This window comes from Caretta caretta, chromosome 23, assembly GCF_965140235.1.
Source record: "Caretta caretta isolate rCarCar2 chromosome 23, rCarCar1.hap1, whole genome shotgun sequence".
Lineage (NCBI taxonomy): Eukaryota > Metazoa > Chordata > Testudines > Cheloniidae > Caretta > Caretta caretta.
In genome coordinates, this window is record NC_134228.1 from 4455695 (window position 1) to 4473709 (window position 18015).

Here is an 18015-nt window from a genome sequence, read left to right on the forward strand (position 1 = left end):
TGGATTTTTCACACCCCTGAGCAACACTTATGCAGACCTAATTTCCTAGCGTCGCCCTGCCCCCTGTGGACCATGCAGTTAACGGGGCTCAGCAGAAGGGCCCAGGGTCTGTTCCTAGGGCCCTGTTTGCAGGTTCAGGGCTTGCGTTTGCACTGTACCTAGTGCATTTCCATTGCTACCAGAAGCAAGTGTTGAATAAGCGTCACAGGGCGAGTGACATTACATCAGTCAACTTATCCAGGGGAGGGCACTCAGCCCCTGGCTGCTAGGTTGGGGTCCCAGAGACAAAGTTTAAACCCAACATTTGCTTTGAAGCTAAAAAGCAGAGTGAAACCCTTTCTAGCAGGCAGGGCCTGCTCCTGCCAGCGCTGGGCACCTGGGACTGCCAGCAAAGCCACCAGGAAACGAAACTAGCCAGGTGGTTATTGGGCCCTCGAGACCTGCCTTCCAGTCCCAGCTCTGCCAAAGGTGAGTCACTTTCCTCATTTGGGAAGTGGGGCTAACGCTACATTGGTTAGGCAGTGAGCTCTTCGGGCAAGGAGCCGCATCCATCACATACAGCTCCTTGCAAACTGGAGCCTATAGATGCTAGGAAAATACAAAGAAGGAGGACTGTCGGGCATGATCCGGCGTTGATCCTGCCAGATCTATTTGGCAGCACGCCCCTTTAAGCCTGTGCTCCAGGAGTTCGTGCCGTGATGCTGCCCCCTGACCCCGGGCAGGGATATACTGTAAACCGCAGGGAAGCCACAAACTTTGTACTTTGTCATTGACCAGGCCACGTCTCCAACCTGGCAGCCAGGGTTAAAATGACAGAATAAATATTGACTGTGGAGTGCACACCGGCCCCTCAGATCCAGCTCCTGGTGAAGCTTCCCCAGCCAGGAATCTCCCATCCCAGCACTCCCTAAATCCAGGGGAGTCGGGGCAGCTTTGCCAGGGAAGAATGGAGCCTCGTGTTTCCATTGCTGCTGTTTATGATGGTACCACCTTGCCACCCCAGCTGAGAAAGGGACCCCGATACGCCAGACAGATCCCCGACTGAGCCTGGTGCCCCATTGGGCCAGGTACAGCACAGCTCTTCCCCCCCCCACCCCACATCAGGGGCCCCCATTGTGCCAGGCACAGCACAACCCCTCCCCAACCAAGATCGCGGGACCCCCACTATAAGTGCAGCACAGACCCCTCCCCCAGCTGATATCAGAGGGCCCCATTGTGCAAGGTGCAGCAGACCCTAATCATGACCGGGGCCCCACCGCACCTATCACAGCACAACCCTGCCCCCCCCAACCAAGACTTGGGGGGGGGGGGAGTCCCCATTGTGTTAGGTGCTGCATGGACCCCATGTGCTGGGAGCTACATAGACACAGACTCCCTGTTCCAATAACCTGACTGTTGAGTCCCCATTATTCCCCCCTTCCCTCCCCACCCCGCCCCAGCTTTGACAGATGAAGATTTGCAGCCCAGAAACCAGGTGAGATCAGCACCAATTGCCTCCCCTTTGCAGCAGCCTCCGAGAGACCAGCGATTGAAGGGGCCAGTAATGCCGGGCGCTCCAGCCAGCTCCCTTGCCCAGCGGCTGCCCTCACCGTACCTGATACGCGGAAGGCTTAATTCTAATCCTCCGTGGCCCACTGGATCTGCAGTTCAACCCCAGAACCGAGGTCCATTTGCATCTCCAATGCTGATCAATCATTAACAGGTCCCGCTCCTTCCTCCACCCTGCCTTCACGGCAGCCGGGTGAGTCAGGCACCTGCCTGGCTGCACATCTCCCCACCTGTCTGGAGGAGATGGGCGGCGAGCTATAGCCCAGGTTCTCTCCTGGCTTTAGGAGCAGGTGGGCAGGGCTGGGAGAATGGCACAAAAGCGGCACCGCACGGACGGAGGGAGGAGTGGAGAGGTGCCAAGTAACCTGACCTGCTCCTGCTTACCTGTCGAGGGAAGAAGCCCAGCCCAATCCAGCCACCCGGCTTGCTCAAACAAATCCGGTGCATGCAAAGCAGATCAGTTGGTTTCAGAGAGGATTGGGCCCTTAAGTTTTAACCAGTTCAGCCCAGAGCGGGGATTTACCCCCTACCCCGGTTCATTGTTTGCAGACTCATCTGGGGGTAGAGAGGAACCGAATTCCATGGCTGGACTGCCAACCCCAGACAGATACGGCCTGCTCTCTGTTAACGAGGGGTGAGGGAGAGCTGCCGGGAAATGCAATCCCTCTGGGGTCAGGGCGCGGCCCAGGGGCCAGTGAAGCGCCCAGTGTGTTGACACTAGCCACAGGTTAGAGGTGGGGGAAATGAGGTGCGGAAAGGGGAAGTGACTTGTCTAAAAAACAAAAAATGCTGAGACAGTGACAAGACTAAAACCCAGGAGCCTGGTCTCCCGTAATGGCCCCCTCCCAGAGCTGGGGATGGAACCCAGGGGTCCTGCCTCCCTGCTCTAACCACTAGACCCCACTCCCCTCCCTGAGCCAAGAATAGAACCCAGGAGTCCTGGCTTTCCCAGTCCCCTGGCTCTAACCCCCCCACTTTCCCCACACAGAGCTGGAAATATCTGAGTCACAGCCGTGCTTTTTAGCCTCAAGACCATCTCAAGCCCTACAAGCTCTAGAGAAGGCTCTAGGGGTCGAATTTCCTTCACAAACAGGCTGGCTGATGGCAGATATCGGAAGAAAAGCAAATAGCTGTATAAAGCACTGGGATTTCCCCAAAGGATTTAATCAGACTGTCCCCACCAGCAGGGATGAGAAAGAACCCTGCTTGCATTACAGCCAAACAATGGAGACACAAATCTTGCCACATTAAACTATTGAAACTTTTACCATTAAAGAGGTAGGATCTTTTTAACTCCATCCCTCTTAACTGTGTTCACTACGCTGATCTGTCCGAAAATTAAGAAGCAGGCTCTTGTACCCGCAAAGGAAATTTCCCGCAAAGTTGGAGGGAAATTTAATGAGACGTTTGTGGGAAGACAGATTATTTAAAAAATAAAAAAAGTGATTTTGCAATATGCAAGCACAGCAGGCCCTTCTAGTGGCAACAGGAAGGATAGCAGTCTACTACAGCTAACAGCTGAAGGAGTTACCCTTTTAGCTCAAGAGGTAGCACGCTGTGCTGTGGATTTTGATTGTCCCGAGTTCAAGTCCCGTTGTGAACTCACTCAGTGACAAACTTTCATAGCCCGGGCATTTATTTTTGCAGTTCTGCCGGCTACAGATGGGAAGGCTCTGGCTGCTGCATTAGGAAAACAATCTCCATCATTTCAGGGACCGGGTGGGGGTGGGGGAAAGAGCCTGCCTGCAAAAAGACATCGTTCCCTGGACTAATGAAAAGTGCAAGCAAGGGAAGAACGAGGCTGATGGGACGGAGCTTCACCCACGCCCTATGCAGCACAGACAACCATGGAGATCATGCAGAATTCAGCAGAGTCTCAGCAGCCCTGTGAGAACTTCAGGCCGGATTCACGGCTCTCCCATTCCTGCACTTTGAGGCAGGGATGTGGGTGGAAGGGAAGAGGTGGCTTGAAGCCCCCTTTGCTCTCCCTGCATTCTGGGCCTTGCCCAGCTCCCAGCAATAGTCAGAGCAACCCCAAGGCTGCTCTAACTCACATACTCACTGGGCCCTGGGGAGCAGAGAAATGGGAATAGCGCAGTGTGCTCCAGCCAGGGCCATTTATGCTGCACAGAGCAGCTCAAGTGTAATTATCCAAAGGAATGTCAAGAGGCCTCTTGATCCTGGTCTATAAGTACCTACACAGGCGGCAGATTTCTGTGAGCGGAGGGCTCGGTAAACCAGCAGACAAAGGCTGATGTAGATCTGGACAAATTCACACAGGGAAAAAGATGCAAATTTTTAAACAGAGAGGGAATTAACCCTAGGAACTACTGACCCAGGGACAGGGGGAGTAATCTCCATCACTAGAGTCTTTAAATCAAGATTGGATGCCATCAACCCACCAGAGAGGGGCTGGATGTAGGAATGGCTCGGTGGGACTCTCTGGCCTGGGCTATACAGCCCCACTCACGCACCAGGACTCATTTGTGCAAGTCATATTAGGTGTACTACAGTAGTGGCAAGGAGCCCCAGCCATGGACAAGGTCCCCATCATGCCAGGCGCTGCATAAAACACCAAAAAGAGACTGTCCCTTCTGGCCACAGACTATGGGAACTGAGCAATTTCCCCTTCATGCACACTTGTGAATCTCCAAGCTAGAATCCAGCCTGAGACACCCACAGACCTTCCCATCTGCCCCATTTCAGCCTAGAGGAGGGGACCAAAAGGAGCCAAGACCACTGTAGGTCTATAGGGTTCAGGGTGACACCTGCCTTCCTGGGAGATGTTAGACAAGACAAGGAGTCCCCCGCAGTGCGGGAAAGGCTAATCGATCTATCATACTTCTATAGCAGGATGCACCTTACATGCCCCTAGGCATACCAGCTTCAGCACCTCCCCCATGCCTACAGCCGACCTTCATTTGCCACAGTTTTAGACAGGTAAGGCACCCCTAGAATGCTGGCACCCCTAGGCACATGCCTACTCTGCCTAATTGGAAATATGGCCCTGTTGATAGTGCCCACCACTGTATGAGCTGAGGGTCTTACAACTCCTCTGTGAGGTAGGGCAGTGGCATTACCCCGCCAGCATACAGGTGGGGAAACTAAGGCCCAGAGCAGCTAAGTGACTTGGCCCAGGTCACACAGGAAGGCGGTGGCAGAGCTAGGGCTTGAACACAGGTTTGCCGAGCCCAAGGGTAGTGCCCTGACCCCTGGGCCAGCCATCCTTCCTCCCAGAACTGGTTCTGCTGCATCCACAGAGCCGGGGAGAGTCTGCAATCAAGGATATCCTCCGCTGTCTCTTCAAGCCCTGCTGGCTGCACCGAGACAAGAGGAGAGGCGGCGGTGGCCCTGCGCTCATCCATTCCAGCCCCGGGGCGCCGTGTTTTCCCCACAGAGAGCAGCATGCTCCAGCATGTCACACAACGGCCTTCACGCCCAAGTGCAGCCGGCTCGCAAGAGAACCGAGGGGGCGGGGTGCACAGATGGGTCAACACGTGCTCTTAGCCACTTACCTCCAAAGGTATTAAGAAAGTCAGACTCGTGCGGTAAAGGCCAGATTCCCAGGGGGGTGAAAATCCATATGGACACCAATGGAGCAATGGCCTGTTCACACCATCTGGGGATCTGGCTCCTCCATACCTGGCTCTCGGAGCAGCCCAGCGCTTCAAGTATGTTTGTGAATGAAGCCTCATAACCTCCCCGGGAGATGGATGTATGACATTTCTCCCCATTTTACTGACGGGGAAAACTGAGGCACGCAGCAAAGACGTGACTCACCCAATGCTCAAGAGTCAGTGGCAAGGGCAGGCATAGAACCCATAGGCATAGGCGTCCTGACTCCTGGACTTTGAGCATGCTCTCTTCTCAGACCCAGGCTTATAGATCCCAGGGGTCCCGACTCCCAGCCCTTTCTGCTCTAACCACGAGACCCCACTCCCCTCCCAGAGTCCGGAATAGAACCCAGGAGTCCTGGCTCCCAAGACTGCACTCGAAGCTCAGAACCATCTAAATACCATTAGCCTCCAGCCACTGATTCTCCCGGTATTCCTGTTTTTGTGGTGGATTCCCCACTGGGTATCCACCTCCCGTCCATCTAGAGGCGCTCCAAGCCGCTGCCGAGTACAGGTTGCTCCATACTCCAGTTCCCCATCGGCTCCAGCTTAGAAAGCGCATCACTGATGGGAGGTGGATTAACAAGCCCTTAGCTGCAGCAGTTAATGGCCAATCCCTCCCCTCATCAAACGCACAGTTTCACCTACTATGCACCCAAGGGCTACGGCAGGGGCAGAGAGCACAGGTGTGAACGGGGGGCAGGGGCAGCAGCTGGCTGAGCCAAGATCTCAGCCCGGGGAAATGGGCTCAGCGGCACAAGAGAATTCAGAAGCAGAAATGTAACAGATCCCTCAAACAGCAGCAAGGAGCCCCCAGCGAGGTGGAATGACCCACCCCGCCTTTATTAGAGTTTATCAGTTTAAATGAACGTGTTTGAATGTAGGTTGGAGCAGGCGAGCCCGCCATGCGCTGCTGAAGTGCTCAGGGTGCTTTACCAACGGATAGCAACCCCTGCCATGTCCCATCCAGGGAAACTAAGGCACTGGGAGGTGGAGGGGAGAGTCCCTTAAGGTCACATGGTGAGGCAGCAGCAAAAGTGGGGAGTAGGCAGCCAGGCCTTCTGGCTTCCTATCCCCTGCTCTAGCCACTAGACCCCACTCCCCTCCCAGAGCCAGGAATAGAACCCAGGAGTTCTGATACCCTGGCCTCTCGCTCTAACCACTAGACCACACTGCTTCCTGTCCAAGGCTCTGCGCCTTCGTACAGATGACCCCAGAGGCTGCTCTTCTCTTCCCCTGCGGGCGAGACGCTCTTCCCGCTCTCCCAGCGCGCCGCAGGATGGGGTCTCTGCAGCCTTCCACATCTGGGCCTCCCTACCCCCTTGTTGATTGCGCGTTTCACGGCACCATTCTCCGGCAAGAGCCTGGGAAGGAGGGAAGCAAACTTCTCCCCTCACTTCCCCCTGCCCAGGAAAATGGCCGTTTTCAGCACCTTGGGGACATGGCGGATGGTGAGCGACACCCGGGTTCCCCGGCGCAGCTCGTCCCCGAGCACCGCGCCGCAGGCCGCCACGTTGGTCACTTTCTCCGTGATGGCGTCAGAGGCGGCGGGTCGGATCCCGTGCAGGTAACGGACGTACATGTCCTCCCGCAGGACCAGGAGGCTGCGCGGCTCCAGCAGCAGGGACAGGAAGTGGCGCTGCTCCTCTGTCTGGGGCGTGGGGACCTGGGAAAGGAGAGCGGTGCACGTTCAGAACGAAACCTGGCCCTTTCTGCAGCTGCTTCCACGGGAGGATCTCAAAGCACCTGAAGGATGTTAGTTGTTTAAGCCACACAACCCCCCCGGATGTTGACAGCACCACTCCCGTCTTCCAGATGGGGAAATGGAGGCACAAACAGGGCTTTGCCTAAGACCACACAGCGAGTCAGCAGCAGGACTGGGGAACAGAACCCAGGAGTCCTTATTCTCAGGCCCCCCCCAGCTCTAACCACTACACCCCACTCCCCTCTCAGAGCTAGGAACAGAAGTCCTGATTCTCAGGCCTCCAAGGCCCCAACATGTTCTAACTACTACACATCACTCCCCTCCCAGAGCTGGGGACAGAACCTATGTCCATGTGGACAAACTGGAGAAAGCCCAGAGAAGAGCAACAAAAATGATTCAAGGTCTAGAAAACATGACCTGTGAGGGAAGATTGAAAAAACTGAGTTTGCTTAGTCTGGAAAAGAGAAGACAGAGGGGACAGGATAATTTTCAAGTACGTAAAAAGGTTGTTACAAGGAAGAGGGAGAAAAATTGATCTAAACCTCCGAGGACAGAGCAAGAAGCAATGGGCTTAAATTGCAGCCAGGGAGGTTTAGGTTGGTGTCAGGGTGGTTAAGCACTGGAATAAATTGCCTAGGAAGGTTGTCAAATCTCCATCACCGAAGATTTTTAAGAGCAGGTTGGACAAACCCCTGTCAGGGATGGTCTAAATAATACTTAGTCCTGCAATGAGTGCAGGGGACGGAACTAGATGACCTCTCAAGGTTCCTTCCAGCCCTGTGAGTCTATGATAAGGTGGGCCGGGGGGTGCATGCATACACACCTATAAGTGCATCATCCTTAAACTGTATGTGAGAGAGAGAGAAGGAACAGGGATATGTATGTGTGTACTGCTGTAGTCGTTTTTAAGATGGATGGAGTTAAATTAAAGCACTACAAAATCCACATGCAGACCAGCCCTGCCTAGCTTCGTGCACAGCAGGGATCCCACCGCAGGGAACACGACTGGGGTTATTGGTTTCCCTGTAGTGCCTCCGGCAGAGATTTTTAAAGCTGCCCAAGAGATCTGGCTCTCAGATTAAAATGAGCAGGAACTGGTTATCCCAATCCGCCGATCAGGCTCCACTGCCCGCGGCACTGAACACACAGGGTGAAAAAAAGACAGTCTCTGTCCAGCTCAGGTACTTAAGATACCACAGTGATGGGCACCAGCTGAGCGCCTCACAGTCGGAAATGGATTTACTTTCACAACCCTCTACAGGAAGCAGGGGGATTCTACTGGGGCAGGGGCTGCCTTTCTGTTCCAGGTTTGAACAGCTCCCAGTTCAATGTGGGTTTCTGGTCCAGGACTGGGACTCCTAGGCACTACCGTAATACACCTATTAGCAATAAAAATGTACAGCTCCCGGCAGAATGGGAACCAAAGGGAAAAAAAACAAATCCGTTATTCTCCGGGCTCTGTTTGTAATTCCTTCTGTGCTCACCTGCTCACTGTCTGCATGCTGCCCCCTACTGAAGGGATGGTAGAAGTCCAGCAGCGTGTGAGATCCCAGGCTGATGGTGGTGACGGTGGGGAAGTACAGAGGTCCATCTTCATGAGGCTAGAGGGAACCGGGATGTCAGACTAAAAAGGGAAGGAGCACGCACGCACTCACTCACTCCCCCAGCTCTCCTCTCCGGTACCCAGCACGAAACGCAGGAAGAAATGTCTCTACACACAGAAGACACGTGGACCAACTCGTCACACGCAGGCCCTGCTGCCGAGCAGATGCCTCCCTGACGTTGCCAACCTTCGCAGCCAGCGCACGTGGCAAAGCCGGGAGCGTGCACAGGGAGTGCCCTAGGCTCGCATGTCACTGGTATGCCACACCCAAGATACAAGCACAGCTGGCGAAGCAATCTGCTCTCTTGAAGTGAGGTCAGGGCTATCAAAAGGTGTTGGGATTAAGAGAAGACGTCGGTAGCTGGGAGTCCTGACACACAGCCTAGCCACTAGACCCAACTCTTCTCCCAGAGCTGGGGACAGAACCCAGAAGTCCTGACTCCCATCCCATGCTCTAACCACTAGGCCCAATTCCTTTCCCAGAGCCAGGGACAGAATCCAGGAATCCCAACTCCCAGGCCGCCCCCGCGCTAACCACCACTCTCCTGGGAAAACCTAGTCTTGGCTATCTAGACTCCGCCTCGCTGAAATCTCCAGCCAGCAGGATTTGCCATGGTTACAGGATTTGCCCCCATAGACACGCCTCTGATCAGGTCGGGATCTGCGTCTGCCCCTCTTCACTTGCCCCCAAGTGCAGGAACTACCCTGAGGTTGAGTAACGAAGCAGCTGGCCCACGGGTAGTTACCATGATCCCCTGCCCAGGGAGGTACTCGTTCACCAGCACGTGGTTTGCCAGCTTCCCTCCAAATGCTCCGAGGGAGGAGATCTTCTCAGCATAGCTCTGCAGCCAGGCAGGCAGCTTCTCCAGTACCATCCCTTTTGGGTGGGGCAGCCCTCCTGGGAGGCAGAGGATACAGAGAGGAGCTGGCGATGAAAGAGATCCAGCTGGTCCCATCTCGCTCAGAGTGCTGGGAGATCCATGGTTGAAAAGCACTGGGCTGGATCAACCCCTACAGGCGTTTCTCCAGGGGTTCAACCAGGCTTAGTTTAAGCACCATACCACCCTAAGCAATTCCTCTCCCTCTTTCGCACCTGCAACCAGCAAATCCCTAGCTCTCAAAGCACTTTACACAATTTGCAGATAGGGAAACTGAGGCACAGAGAGGCAAAGTGACCTGCCCACGGTCACCCACCTGGCCAGAGGCAGAGCCAGAGCCAGGAATAGAACCCAGGTGTCCAAGACCCTGCTTAGTGCTCTATCCTCTAGGTCACTCTGTTTTCCCATCTTGGTTGTCACCTATGCGCTCCAGCCCCTGGATCATTTTTACTGCTCTCCTCTGAACTCCCTTCCAATTTGTGCCCTGAACTGAATGCAATTAGCATATTTATTAGGTATATTACGGTAGCACTGTGGTGCCCCAGTCATGGACCAAGCCCCCATTGTGTCAGGTGCTGTACAAACCCAGAACAAAAAGACAGTCCCTGCCCCAAGGAGCTGACAAGCTAAGTAATATCCCTTGGTCCGCTCACCCCAGATCTGACTCTCAGCTCCCCGGCTCAGTCATATTTGGGGGTGTATATGCAGCCCCCCCCCACCCCCATCACTATATCCTCTTTGATGCTACATCCTACTGCAAACGCCCATGCGACTGGCTGCTCTTCAGTCATTGCTGCTTCCCATGGAGGGCTGCGGATCATTTCCCACCAGCCTCCAGAGGTGCTTTTGCCTGGAAGCTGATTAAACCCCGGACACGCAGTGAGGTTGATAGGGACGGACGCACTCCGGAGACATCTTTGGAGAACCACCGGTGGAGGAATCTGGGTCATGGGGTCCCAGGGAGGGACCTGGTCTTAGCTCCCACCTGTGACTAATCAAGCCCCATTTACACGAGGAGAAGTTTCTGCAGGAGATCCAGATTCAGCCACACCAGTTACAGGAAAGACCTGACTGGGGAAAGCAATGGTCCAGACATCAGCAAAAGCCCGAGACCTTAGGAGGGGCCTGGGTTACCTGACTTGACCTATGTCGAGCTGCCCTTGAACTATAAACATGTCCTTAGGGAAAGGAACTGAAAACAAACACTGATGGGGAGCTGGCCTGGGGCCTTGCATGAGAGTGGGAAAACTGAGGCAGGGTCTGGCGCTGGGTTTGGGGAGATCTTGTCTCCTCAATCCTGCAACCAGCCAGCCCAGGTCACTCACCAGCCAAATGACATTCCTTCCCTCCCTGATGCAGGCTGCTCTGCGTGGCTTCTAAAGGACAAAGCTGACACATACTGATCCTGCGCTGAGCCCAGACTAGACCATCAGCGGGAGCGAATTCCCCAGTCCCATGCACTAACCGGTCCCTGGTGCAGTGGGGGAGGTCACCTGGGAGCCAGTGATGGGGCCGGAGAGAACTCACCCCAGTTCTGCAGCTTTCTTCCAGACAGCTGGGTCCACTTGGGTTTGGGGGCAGCATAAACCTGAGGGGATGAACGCAGGGAAGGGATGAGATGCCGGAAAGCTTTGCTTGAGAGGGGAAGAACATTATGGAGAAACAGTACGAGAGGCACAAAGTATTATTTACATTAGCGCCTAGGGATGCCAGCCACACCCCCCACCACACTGTGCCGGGTACTGCCTAGGCACAAAGAAAGAGACCATCCCTGCCAGGCAGAGCTTATAAGCTAAACAGACAAGGCAGACAAAGGGCACGAGGGGAAACTGAGGCTCTGAGGCTAAGTGACCCACCCAAGGCCTCACAGGTAGTCTGTGGCAGAGGCAGGAATTGAACCAGGGCCCAGGCTAATGACCAAGGGGCTTCACATTAAATGAGCCTGCCCAAGGGACCAGGGGGGAAACAGAAGCAGAAAATTAAGGATGGGCCTTAAGCACAGGGAGTGGGTGATGGGGCCCAGAACTGAATGTTTAGAGGAAGGCCGGCCCTGTGGTTAAGACCCTGGTGCAATTCCTGTCTCCACCACAGACCCCACAGGCAAGGCACTTCCGTGCTTATATCTATAAAATAGACATAACAATCCACCCTGCCTACTGAGGCTGCAAGGTCTTTGGGGCAAGAGCTGCCACTCACTCCAGATCTGTGCAGCGCCCAGCACAATGGGGCTCTGATCTTGGTTGGGACCTCAAGGTGCTCCCATAACACGTATCATGAACTTAAGATCCCTACTGGTCCTACTACATTGAAGGGGGAGTGTCGGGCGGATTCCAGATCTACAAAAGCTGGGTCCATCTGTGCACTCGGGGTCTGGGACCGAGATCTCCGTTGCAGAGAAGTGAAGTTAACGGACAAACTGCCCTGCTTTTATCCGAGTCAGGCAGGAAATTCCTCCCTGCAAGAGCAGCGTCCGCCAAGCACTACACTCGCTTCTGATGCCATGGGAATAATAAACCCAAATGAAAATCTCACATACCTGGTGCAGCAGATAGGCCTCCTCCGACTCAGAGATGAAGTTTGGAATATAATAGACAGTTGGTGGAACCTGTAATTAAAACATACTCATAACACCACCAGATATTCATCAGTAGATCTCAAAAGCACTTTACAAAGGGGGTCAGTGTCATTATGCTCAGTTTACAGACTGGGAAACTGAGGCACAGAAAGGGGAAGTGATTTGCTCAAGGTCACCCCGCAGGCCAGTGGCCAAGCCAGGAACAAGTTCCAGTGCAGTGCTCTATCCACTAAGCCATATGCCACCCCTGCAAAACTCTGTACAACGAGTTTGCTGGGTCTCAGCAGGACAGGTGCCCCTTACACAAAACCACCAGTAGGCTCCATGCAAATTGCCCTTCCACTCCCCCCACCCATCCCAAAGGTGTGGGCCACGTCAGCAGAGAACCCAATGGCTGAACGCACCTCTCAGCCTGAACTCTGTTCGCACCGACAGAGCGGGCCTCCCTCCAGGGCAAGGCAAGTGAGAAGCTTAACGTTATTACGTCCAGGACGGCAGTATCCAGAGGCACCAGCCGAGATCGGGGCCAGGTGCTGCCCAGACACAGTCCCTGCCCAAAAGAGCTCTCAGACTAAATGGACGGGGAGGGGCGGGGGATTAGTATTTCTGTGTTATAGATGGGAATGTGGGGCAGAGAGAGATGAAGCGACTTGCATAAGATCCCATAGGGAGTCTGTGACAGCAGGGAATAGACCCCCTGTCTCCAGAGCACTACTTTAACACTCTAGTCACTAGGCCAGGGGTTCTCACTTTTTTTTTTTTTGCTGGAACCCGCTCTGAAAATATTTCAGGCTCTGACAACCCACCCATACCATGCCACCGCTACCTTTATGCTGCTGCTGGCGGTGGAACTGCCTTCAGAGACGGATGTTTGGCCAGCGGCCGCCGCTCTCTGCCTGCCCAGCTCTGAAGGCAGTGCAGAAGTAAGGTGGCCATACCGTTACCCCCCTACAATAGGCTTGTGACCCCCTTTTGGGTCAAAATCTCCACTGCAGTAGGCCATCCCGGTCTCAGTTACACCCACCTGTTGTCTCTGCAATCCCAGCCCAACCCCTTCACTCCAAAGCCACCCTTCCTTTCTTGCCCCACTGCTGGCCTACAGATTGACAGACGCCTCCGACACACCGCAATTCACCCAGGAATTGAAGGAGATCATCAAATCCCTCTCCAAACAACTCCAAAAGAAACTCGATAACCTCGTCCCCCACAAACCCGCCCCACGGATCTTTTACTTGCTTCCCAAGATACACAAACAAGGGAACCCAGGCAGGCTTATTGCACCTGGCCATGGCACGCTTACCAAAGGAATAACTGAACTCATAGAAACCATCCTCAAGCCCAGTGTTTCTCAAATCCGGCCACGGTGGCCACATGTGGCCACCAGGGGTTTTTCCTGCAGCAACAGCAGCCTCCTGGGCAGAGATGGGGGAGGGGGGTCAAAGCAGCACCCCTTCCCTGCAGCGTCTAGGGGCTCCAACAGCAGGCTTCAGCCCCCTCTTCAGCTGGAGGCTCTGGGCTTCAATCCCCCAGAGTGACGGGACCCTATGCTTCAGCTCCCCCCAAGCTTCAGCTGTGGAGCTCTGGGTTCTGGGCTTCAGTCCCCCAGGATAGCAGGGTTCAGGGCTTCCCCACCCCAGTCCAACCATGGGGCTCCGGCTCTGGGCTTCAGCAGGGCCGGCCTTCCTGGGCACCATGGTCAAGAAGCAAGGAGCGGACAGGAGCCTGGGATGTGAGGCTGCAGAAGGGAGCTCGGGGCAATTGGGCTGGGGGGGGGGGAGGAAAGAGAGCCGTGGGGCCCGGGGGACAATGGAGAGCCCGAAGGGAGGCAGTGGGGGCCAGAGGTGATGGGTGGGGGGCCATGGGAGGCAGCAGGAGCTAAGGGCACCAAAATCCAACTGTACATTATTTTTATGATTGAGTCTGCAAAATAAACCCACCCTATGTAAATAAATAATATTTGGACTTGTTTATGTGCATATTTGTTTTTCCTAAAGTATTTTAGGAAAATTTGTCAGAGCAGCCACCAGCAAGACTTGGTGGCCACACTCTAGGCCATCCAAAAATTTGTTGCGAGGACCCTAGCCAGTCACCACACAAAGGACCAGCTTCCTCCAGGACACAACTGACTTCTTCCAGAAACTCCACAGCATTAACCACCACCCTCAGATCATCATCCTTGCCACCTTGGGTGTCACCTCCCTCCACACTAACATCCCTCACAACAACAGCATGGCCACCTGCCTCAAATATCTACAAGACAGACAATGGACGACACTGGGATACCCACCCCAAGTGCCAAACTCATCCACGTCATCCTCACCCTTAACCATTTTACATTCAACACCACTTTGTCCAGACCATGGGAACAGCTCTGGATACTCGGATGGCTCCCCAGTATGCCAGTGTCTTCATGGGCCACCGTGAGGAAGATTTTCTGGACAAAGGCACCACAAAACCAATGATGTACCTGTGACACATCAATATTTTCATCCTCTGGACAGATGACCTGACCTCTCACATAGATTTCCGTCACAACTTCAACAACCATCCCACAACCATCGAACTGTAGAACACTCCTGTACCAGTGTCAACTTCCCGAATGCCAAGATCCACTTCAACAACGGAACCCTACAGACAACTATCTATTCTACAAGAAACCCACGCATCAACACATTTGCCTTCACAGATCCAGTAAGCACCTCAAACACACCAAGAAATCTGTTCTCTCTGTAGTGAGGCACTCCGATACCACAAAATAAACTCCAAGGAGGAAGTCCAGGATACACACCTTAACACACTTAAAACCACCTGCACCGAACAAGGACACTCCACCAGAGAAGTAGATTGTATCCTGGAACAGGCTACCCAAATATCCCAAGAGAACCTGCTCCAATACAGAACAAAACCCCCTCCAACTGTACCCCCTTAGTAGGGAGACCAGATGTCCCAATTTTATAGGGACAGTCCTGATATTTGGGGCTTTTTTTTATATGGGCTCCTATTACCCCACCCCATCCCCATCCCGATTTTTCACATTTGCTATCTGGTCACCCTACTCCTTAGTTGTCACCGACCAGCCCATACTGGAACCCCTACAGGGTAACATTAAACAATTCCAACCTATACTCGACAGGGATCACAACCTGAAAGAAATCCTGGCCAAATCCCCTCTTCTGGCTTTCACACCAACCTAGCTAAGCTCATCATCAGAAGCATGTTCCCCCCAGACCAGGGCCCACCAACTCAAAGCAGCACCAGACCATACCAGAACAACAGATGCGAAACCTGCAGGCATATCTCCACTGCTATAATGCTCAATAACCCCTCCCACCCCAAACTCACCTTTCAAGACCCATGGTTTTTACACATACCCCAACAACTAAGTGGGTAAAACCAGACGATCTCATCTCTCTCAAATGAACGTTAGGGTTTTGCACCAGTGCATAACAACCACATAAACCCCCCAGTTCCCTCTATTGCCACTTCCCAGCTATGTTCCCCGCCTGGTTACCTGCTCTAAACGAAACGTTTCCAGCGCAAGTATCTTGGCACATGGCTCCTCCATCTCAAAGGAGGGGCCTGCGATGGCTGGAAGGTCCAGTCTTCTGGGTCCCCCTCCTGGAACCGTTGCAGATCCATGGAAAGGAAGCAGAGGCGGCACCATTAGCTACCTGAGAGCTAGCCAAGCTCACACTGCAAACAGAAGCGAGACCATCAGGGTCCCCAAGCTGCAGGGAGAGCTCCAACAGGAACATTGGCACGGCAACAGTGGCTCTCAACCAGGGGTACACATACCCCTGGGGATACACAGAGATCTTCCAGGGGGTACGTCAACTCATCTGGATCAGTGTTTCTCAACCTGGCAGTCCCCCCCCCCCCCCCCGCAAGGGTCACAGGGCAGGGTTTAGCGGTGCTGCAAGTGCACAGCTGGCTTTAGGGGGTGGCAAGCAGGACAACTGCCCAGGCCCTATGCCACAGGGAGCTTGTAAAGTTATATTACATGCTTCAGCCCCGGGCAGCAGAGCTCAGGCTTGATCCTCAGGTGGCGGGGCTCGGGCTTGGCTCCTGGAAGTCAAGTCTGGAAAGGTTGAGAGCCACTGACCTACAGCACACACGGGCCTTAGTACTGTGAAGGGACCAACCCTTGCAATCCCCACTCCGCTTATGGGCAGGGTTATCCTCACCTCACGTACGGGGAAACTGAGGCAGGGAGAGAGGAAGTGTTCAAACGGGCAGAGCCGAGAACAGAACCCAAGAGTCCTGACTCCCAGGACACTAACCTCTGAACCCCACTCCACCTCCCAGAGCTAGGAACAGAACCCAGGAGTCCGGGCTCCCAGCCCCCCTCGCCAGGGAGAGAGAGAACCCAGGAGTCCGGGCTCCCAGCCCCCCTCGCCAGGGAGAGAGAGAACCCAGGAGTCCGGGCTCCCAGCCCCCCTCGCCAGGGAGAGAGAGAACCCAGGAGTCCGGGCTCCCAGCCCCCCTCGCCAGGGAGAGAGAGAACCCAGGAGTCCGGGCTCCCAGCCCCCCAAGCCAGGGAGAGAGAGAACCCAGGAGTCCGGGCTCCCAGCCCCCCTCGCCAGGGAGAGAGAGAACCCAGGAGTCCGGGCTCCCAGCCCCCCAAGCCAGGGAGAGAGAGAACCCAGGAGTCCGGGCTCCCAGCCCCCCAAGCCAGGGAGAGAGAGAACCCAGGAGTCCGGGCTCCCAGCCCCCCAAGCCAGGGAGAGAGAGAACCCAGGAGTCCGGGCTCCCAGCCCCCCAAGCCAGGGAGAGAACCCACGGAAGCACCTGGCAAGTCGCAAAGGCTCACGGGAAAAGCGCTCCGCTGCTGAGGCCCCTCCCCCACTTGAGGCACGAGCACAACCACTTCCGGCTGCCCCTTGATCGAGGTACCCTCCCCGCCCAGCCCCTGAGAAGCCACGGCTGAGCCAATCAGCGTTGGGGGGAAAGGGTAAGCGGGGGGGAGGGAACCAATCGGCTCTTGCGATAGGCGGGGCAGGCCGCAGCCAATGGGCTGGGGGCGGAGGCGGGCCTTGGGCGCCTCCGGGTTCTAGGCGGCCGCGGCGTCGCGCGCGCCCCCTGGCTGCCAGCAGCAGCCTCGTGGGCGAGCGCGTGAGCGGGGCCGGGGGCTGCAGCCCATCCCCGTGGCCTCCCGCCGCTCGCGGTACAGCAGCAGCAGAGGGTCCTCCGCCTCCCCGTGCCCCACACCACAGCTACCCGGCTGCCCCCCCCGGGGTCACCCCTTGCAGCGTCTCCCGGGGGCTGCGCCAGGGTGTGGGGTGTCTCGGGGGTGACTCCCCTTACCCAGCATGGCACGGGGGGCACGGCTTCCACCAGCTGGGTGCTGTCTCTGGACACCCCCCCCCCGTTCCTCCCCAGCACGCTCTTTACTATTTCAGGGACTCCCTGCGACCTACACCCCCTGCATCACACCAGGGGCTCCGCACGTCCCACATTCTTCCCCCCCATCTCTGGGGCTCTGTGTGCCCCCCATTCTCCTCCCCCCCACCATCCCGGGGCCTCTGTGTGCCCCCCATTCCTCCCCAGGGCTGCCCTCCATAACATTGTCTCCTGTTCTCCCCATTCACGCCAGGGGCTTGTGTCCCCCATTTCCCATTCCCCCCATAACAGGGTCATAAGAACGGCCAGAGTGCGTCAGACCAAGGGTCCATCTAGCCCAGTGTCCTGTCTCCCGACAGTGGCCAGTGCCAGGTGCCCCGGAGGGAGTGAACAGAACAGGTCATCATCAAGTGATCCATCCCCTGTCACCGAATATCCCCCCAGCCAGAGGTTCTGTGTGCCCCCCATTCCCTCCTCCTCCCATACCAGGGTCTCCCATTCTCCCTCTATGCCAGCAGCTCTGTGTGCACCCTCTTCTGCCCCATGGCAAGGGCTGTGTATGCATTCTCAACCCCTCTCCATTATCCCTCTTCTTTCTGTCTGAGTGATAAGTCATTCAGGACATCAGCTCTACTGGGAGGATAGGCAGAGCCGAGATGGGGGCTTGTTATGCTGGAATGCATAATAGCTGCCATCTGCAGCCAGCAGCAGAGGGGCTTGAAGATGTGGCTGCATTCAACTCCAATAGTTGT

At 55.3% G+C, this 18015-nt stretch overlaps 1 protein-coding gene across 2 annotated transcripts; it reads right to left on the reverse strand.

Moving 5' to 3' along the window:
- Positions 1-5969: 5969 nt before the first annotated feature.
- ALKBH6 (alkB homolog 6) lies at positions 5970-16793 on the reverse strand. 2 transcript variants are annotated; one of them, XM_048832980.2, is made up of 7 exons: positions 16712-16793; positions 15435-15616; positions 11885-11953; positions 10876-10936; positions 9217-9395; positions 8352-8468; positions 5970-6828 (listed from the first exon to the last, which is right to left on the reverse strand). In XM_048832980.2, exons 2-7 carry the CDS (start codon positions 15585-15587, stop codon positions 6556-6558), a joined length of 852 nt encoding a protein of 283 aa, XP_048688937.2. In that variant the 5' UTR covers positions 15588-15616; positions 16712-16793; the 3' UTR covers positions 5970-6555. The 2 variants fall into 2 exon arrangements, with proteins under 2 accessions (XP_048688937.2, XP_048688938.2); XM_048832981.2 differs by having other exon boundaries at positions 9217-9368; positions 16712-16783.
- Positions 16794-18015: the final 1222 nt, after the last annotated feature.

What these genes read in the sequence shown, in the direction of transcription:
- ALKBH6 (XM_048832980.2), bottom strand. Translation starts at nt 15,587, where the DNA reads ATGGTGCCGCCTCTGCTTCCTTTCCATGGATCTGCAACGGTTCCAGGA. An exon ending in AGGCCTATCTGCTGCACCAG is followed by an intron (nt 10,937 to 11,884) that starts GTATGTGAGATT and finishes TCATCCCCTCAG; the next exon opens with GTTTATGCTGCCCCCAAACC. An exon ending in AGCATGCAGACAGTGAGCAG is followed by an intron (nt 6,829 to 8,351) that starts GTGAGCACAGAA and finishes CTCCTTTCCCAG; the next exon opens with GTCCCCACGCCCCAGACAGA.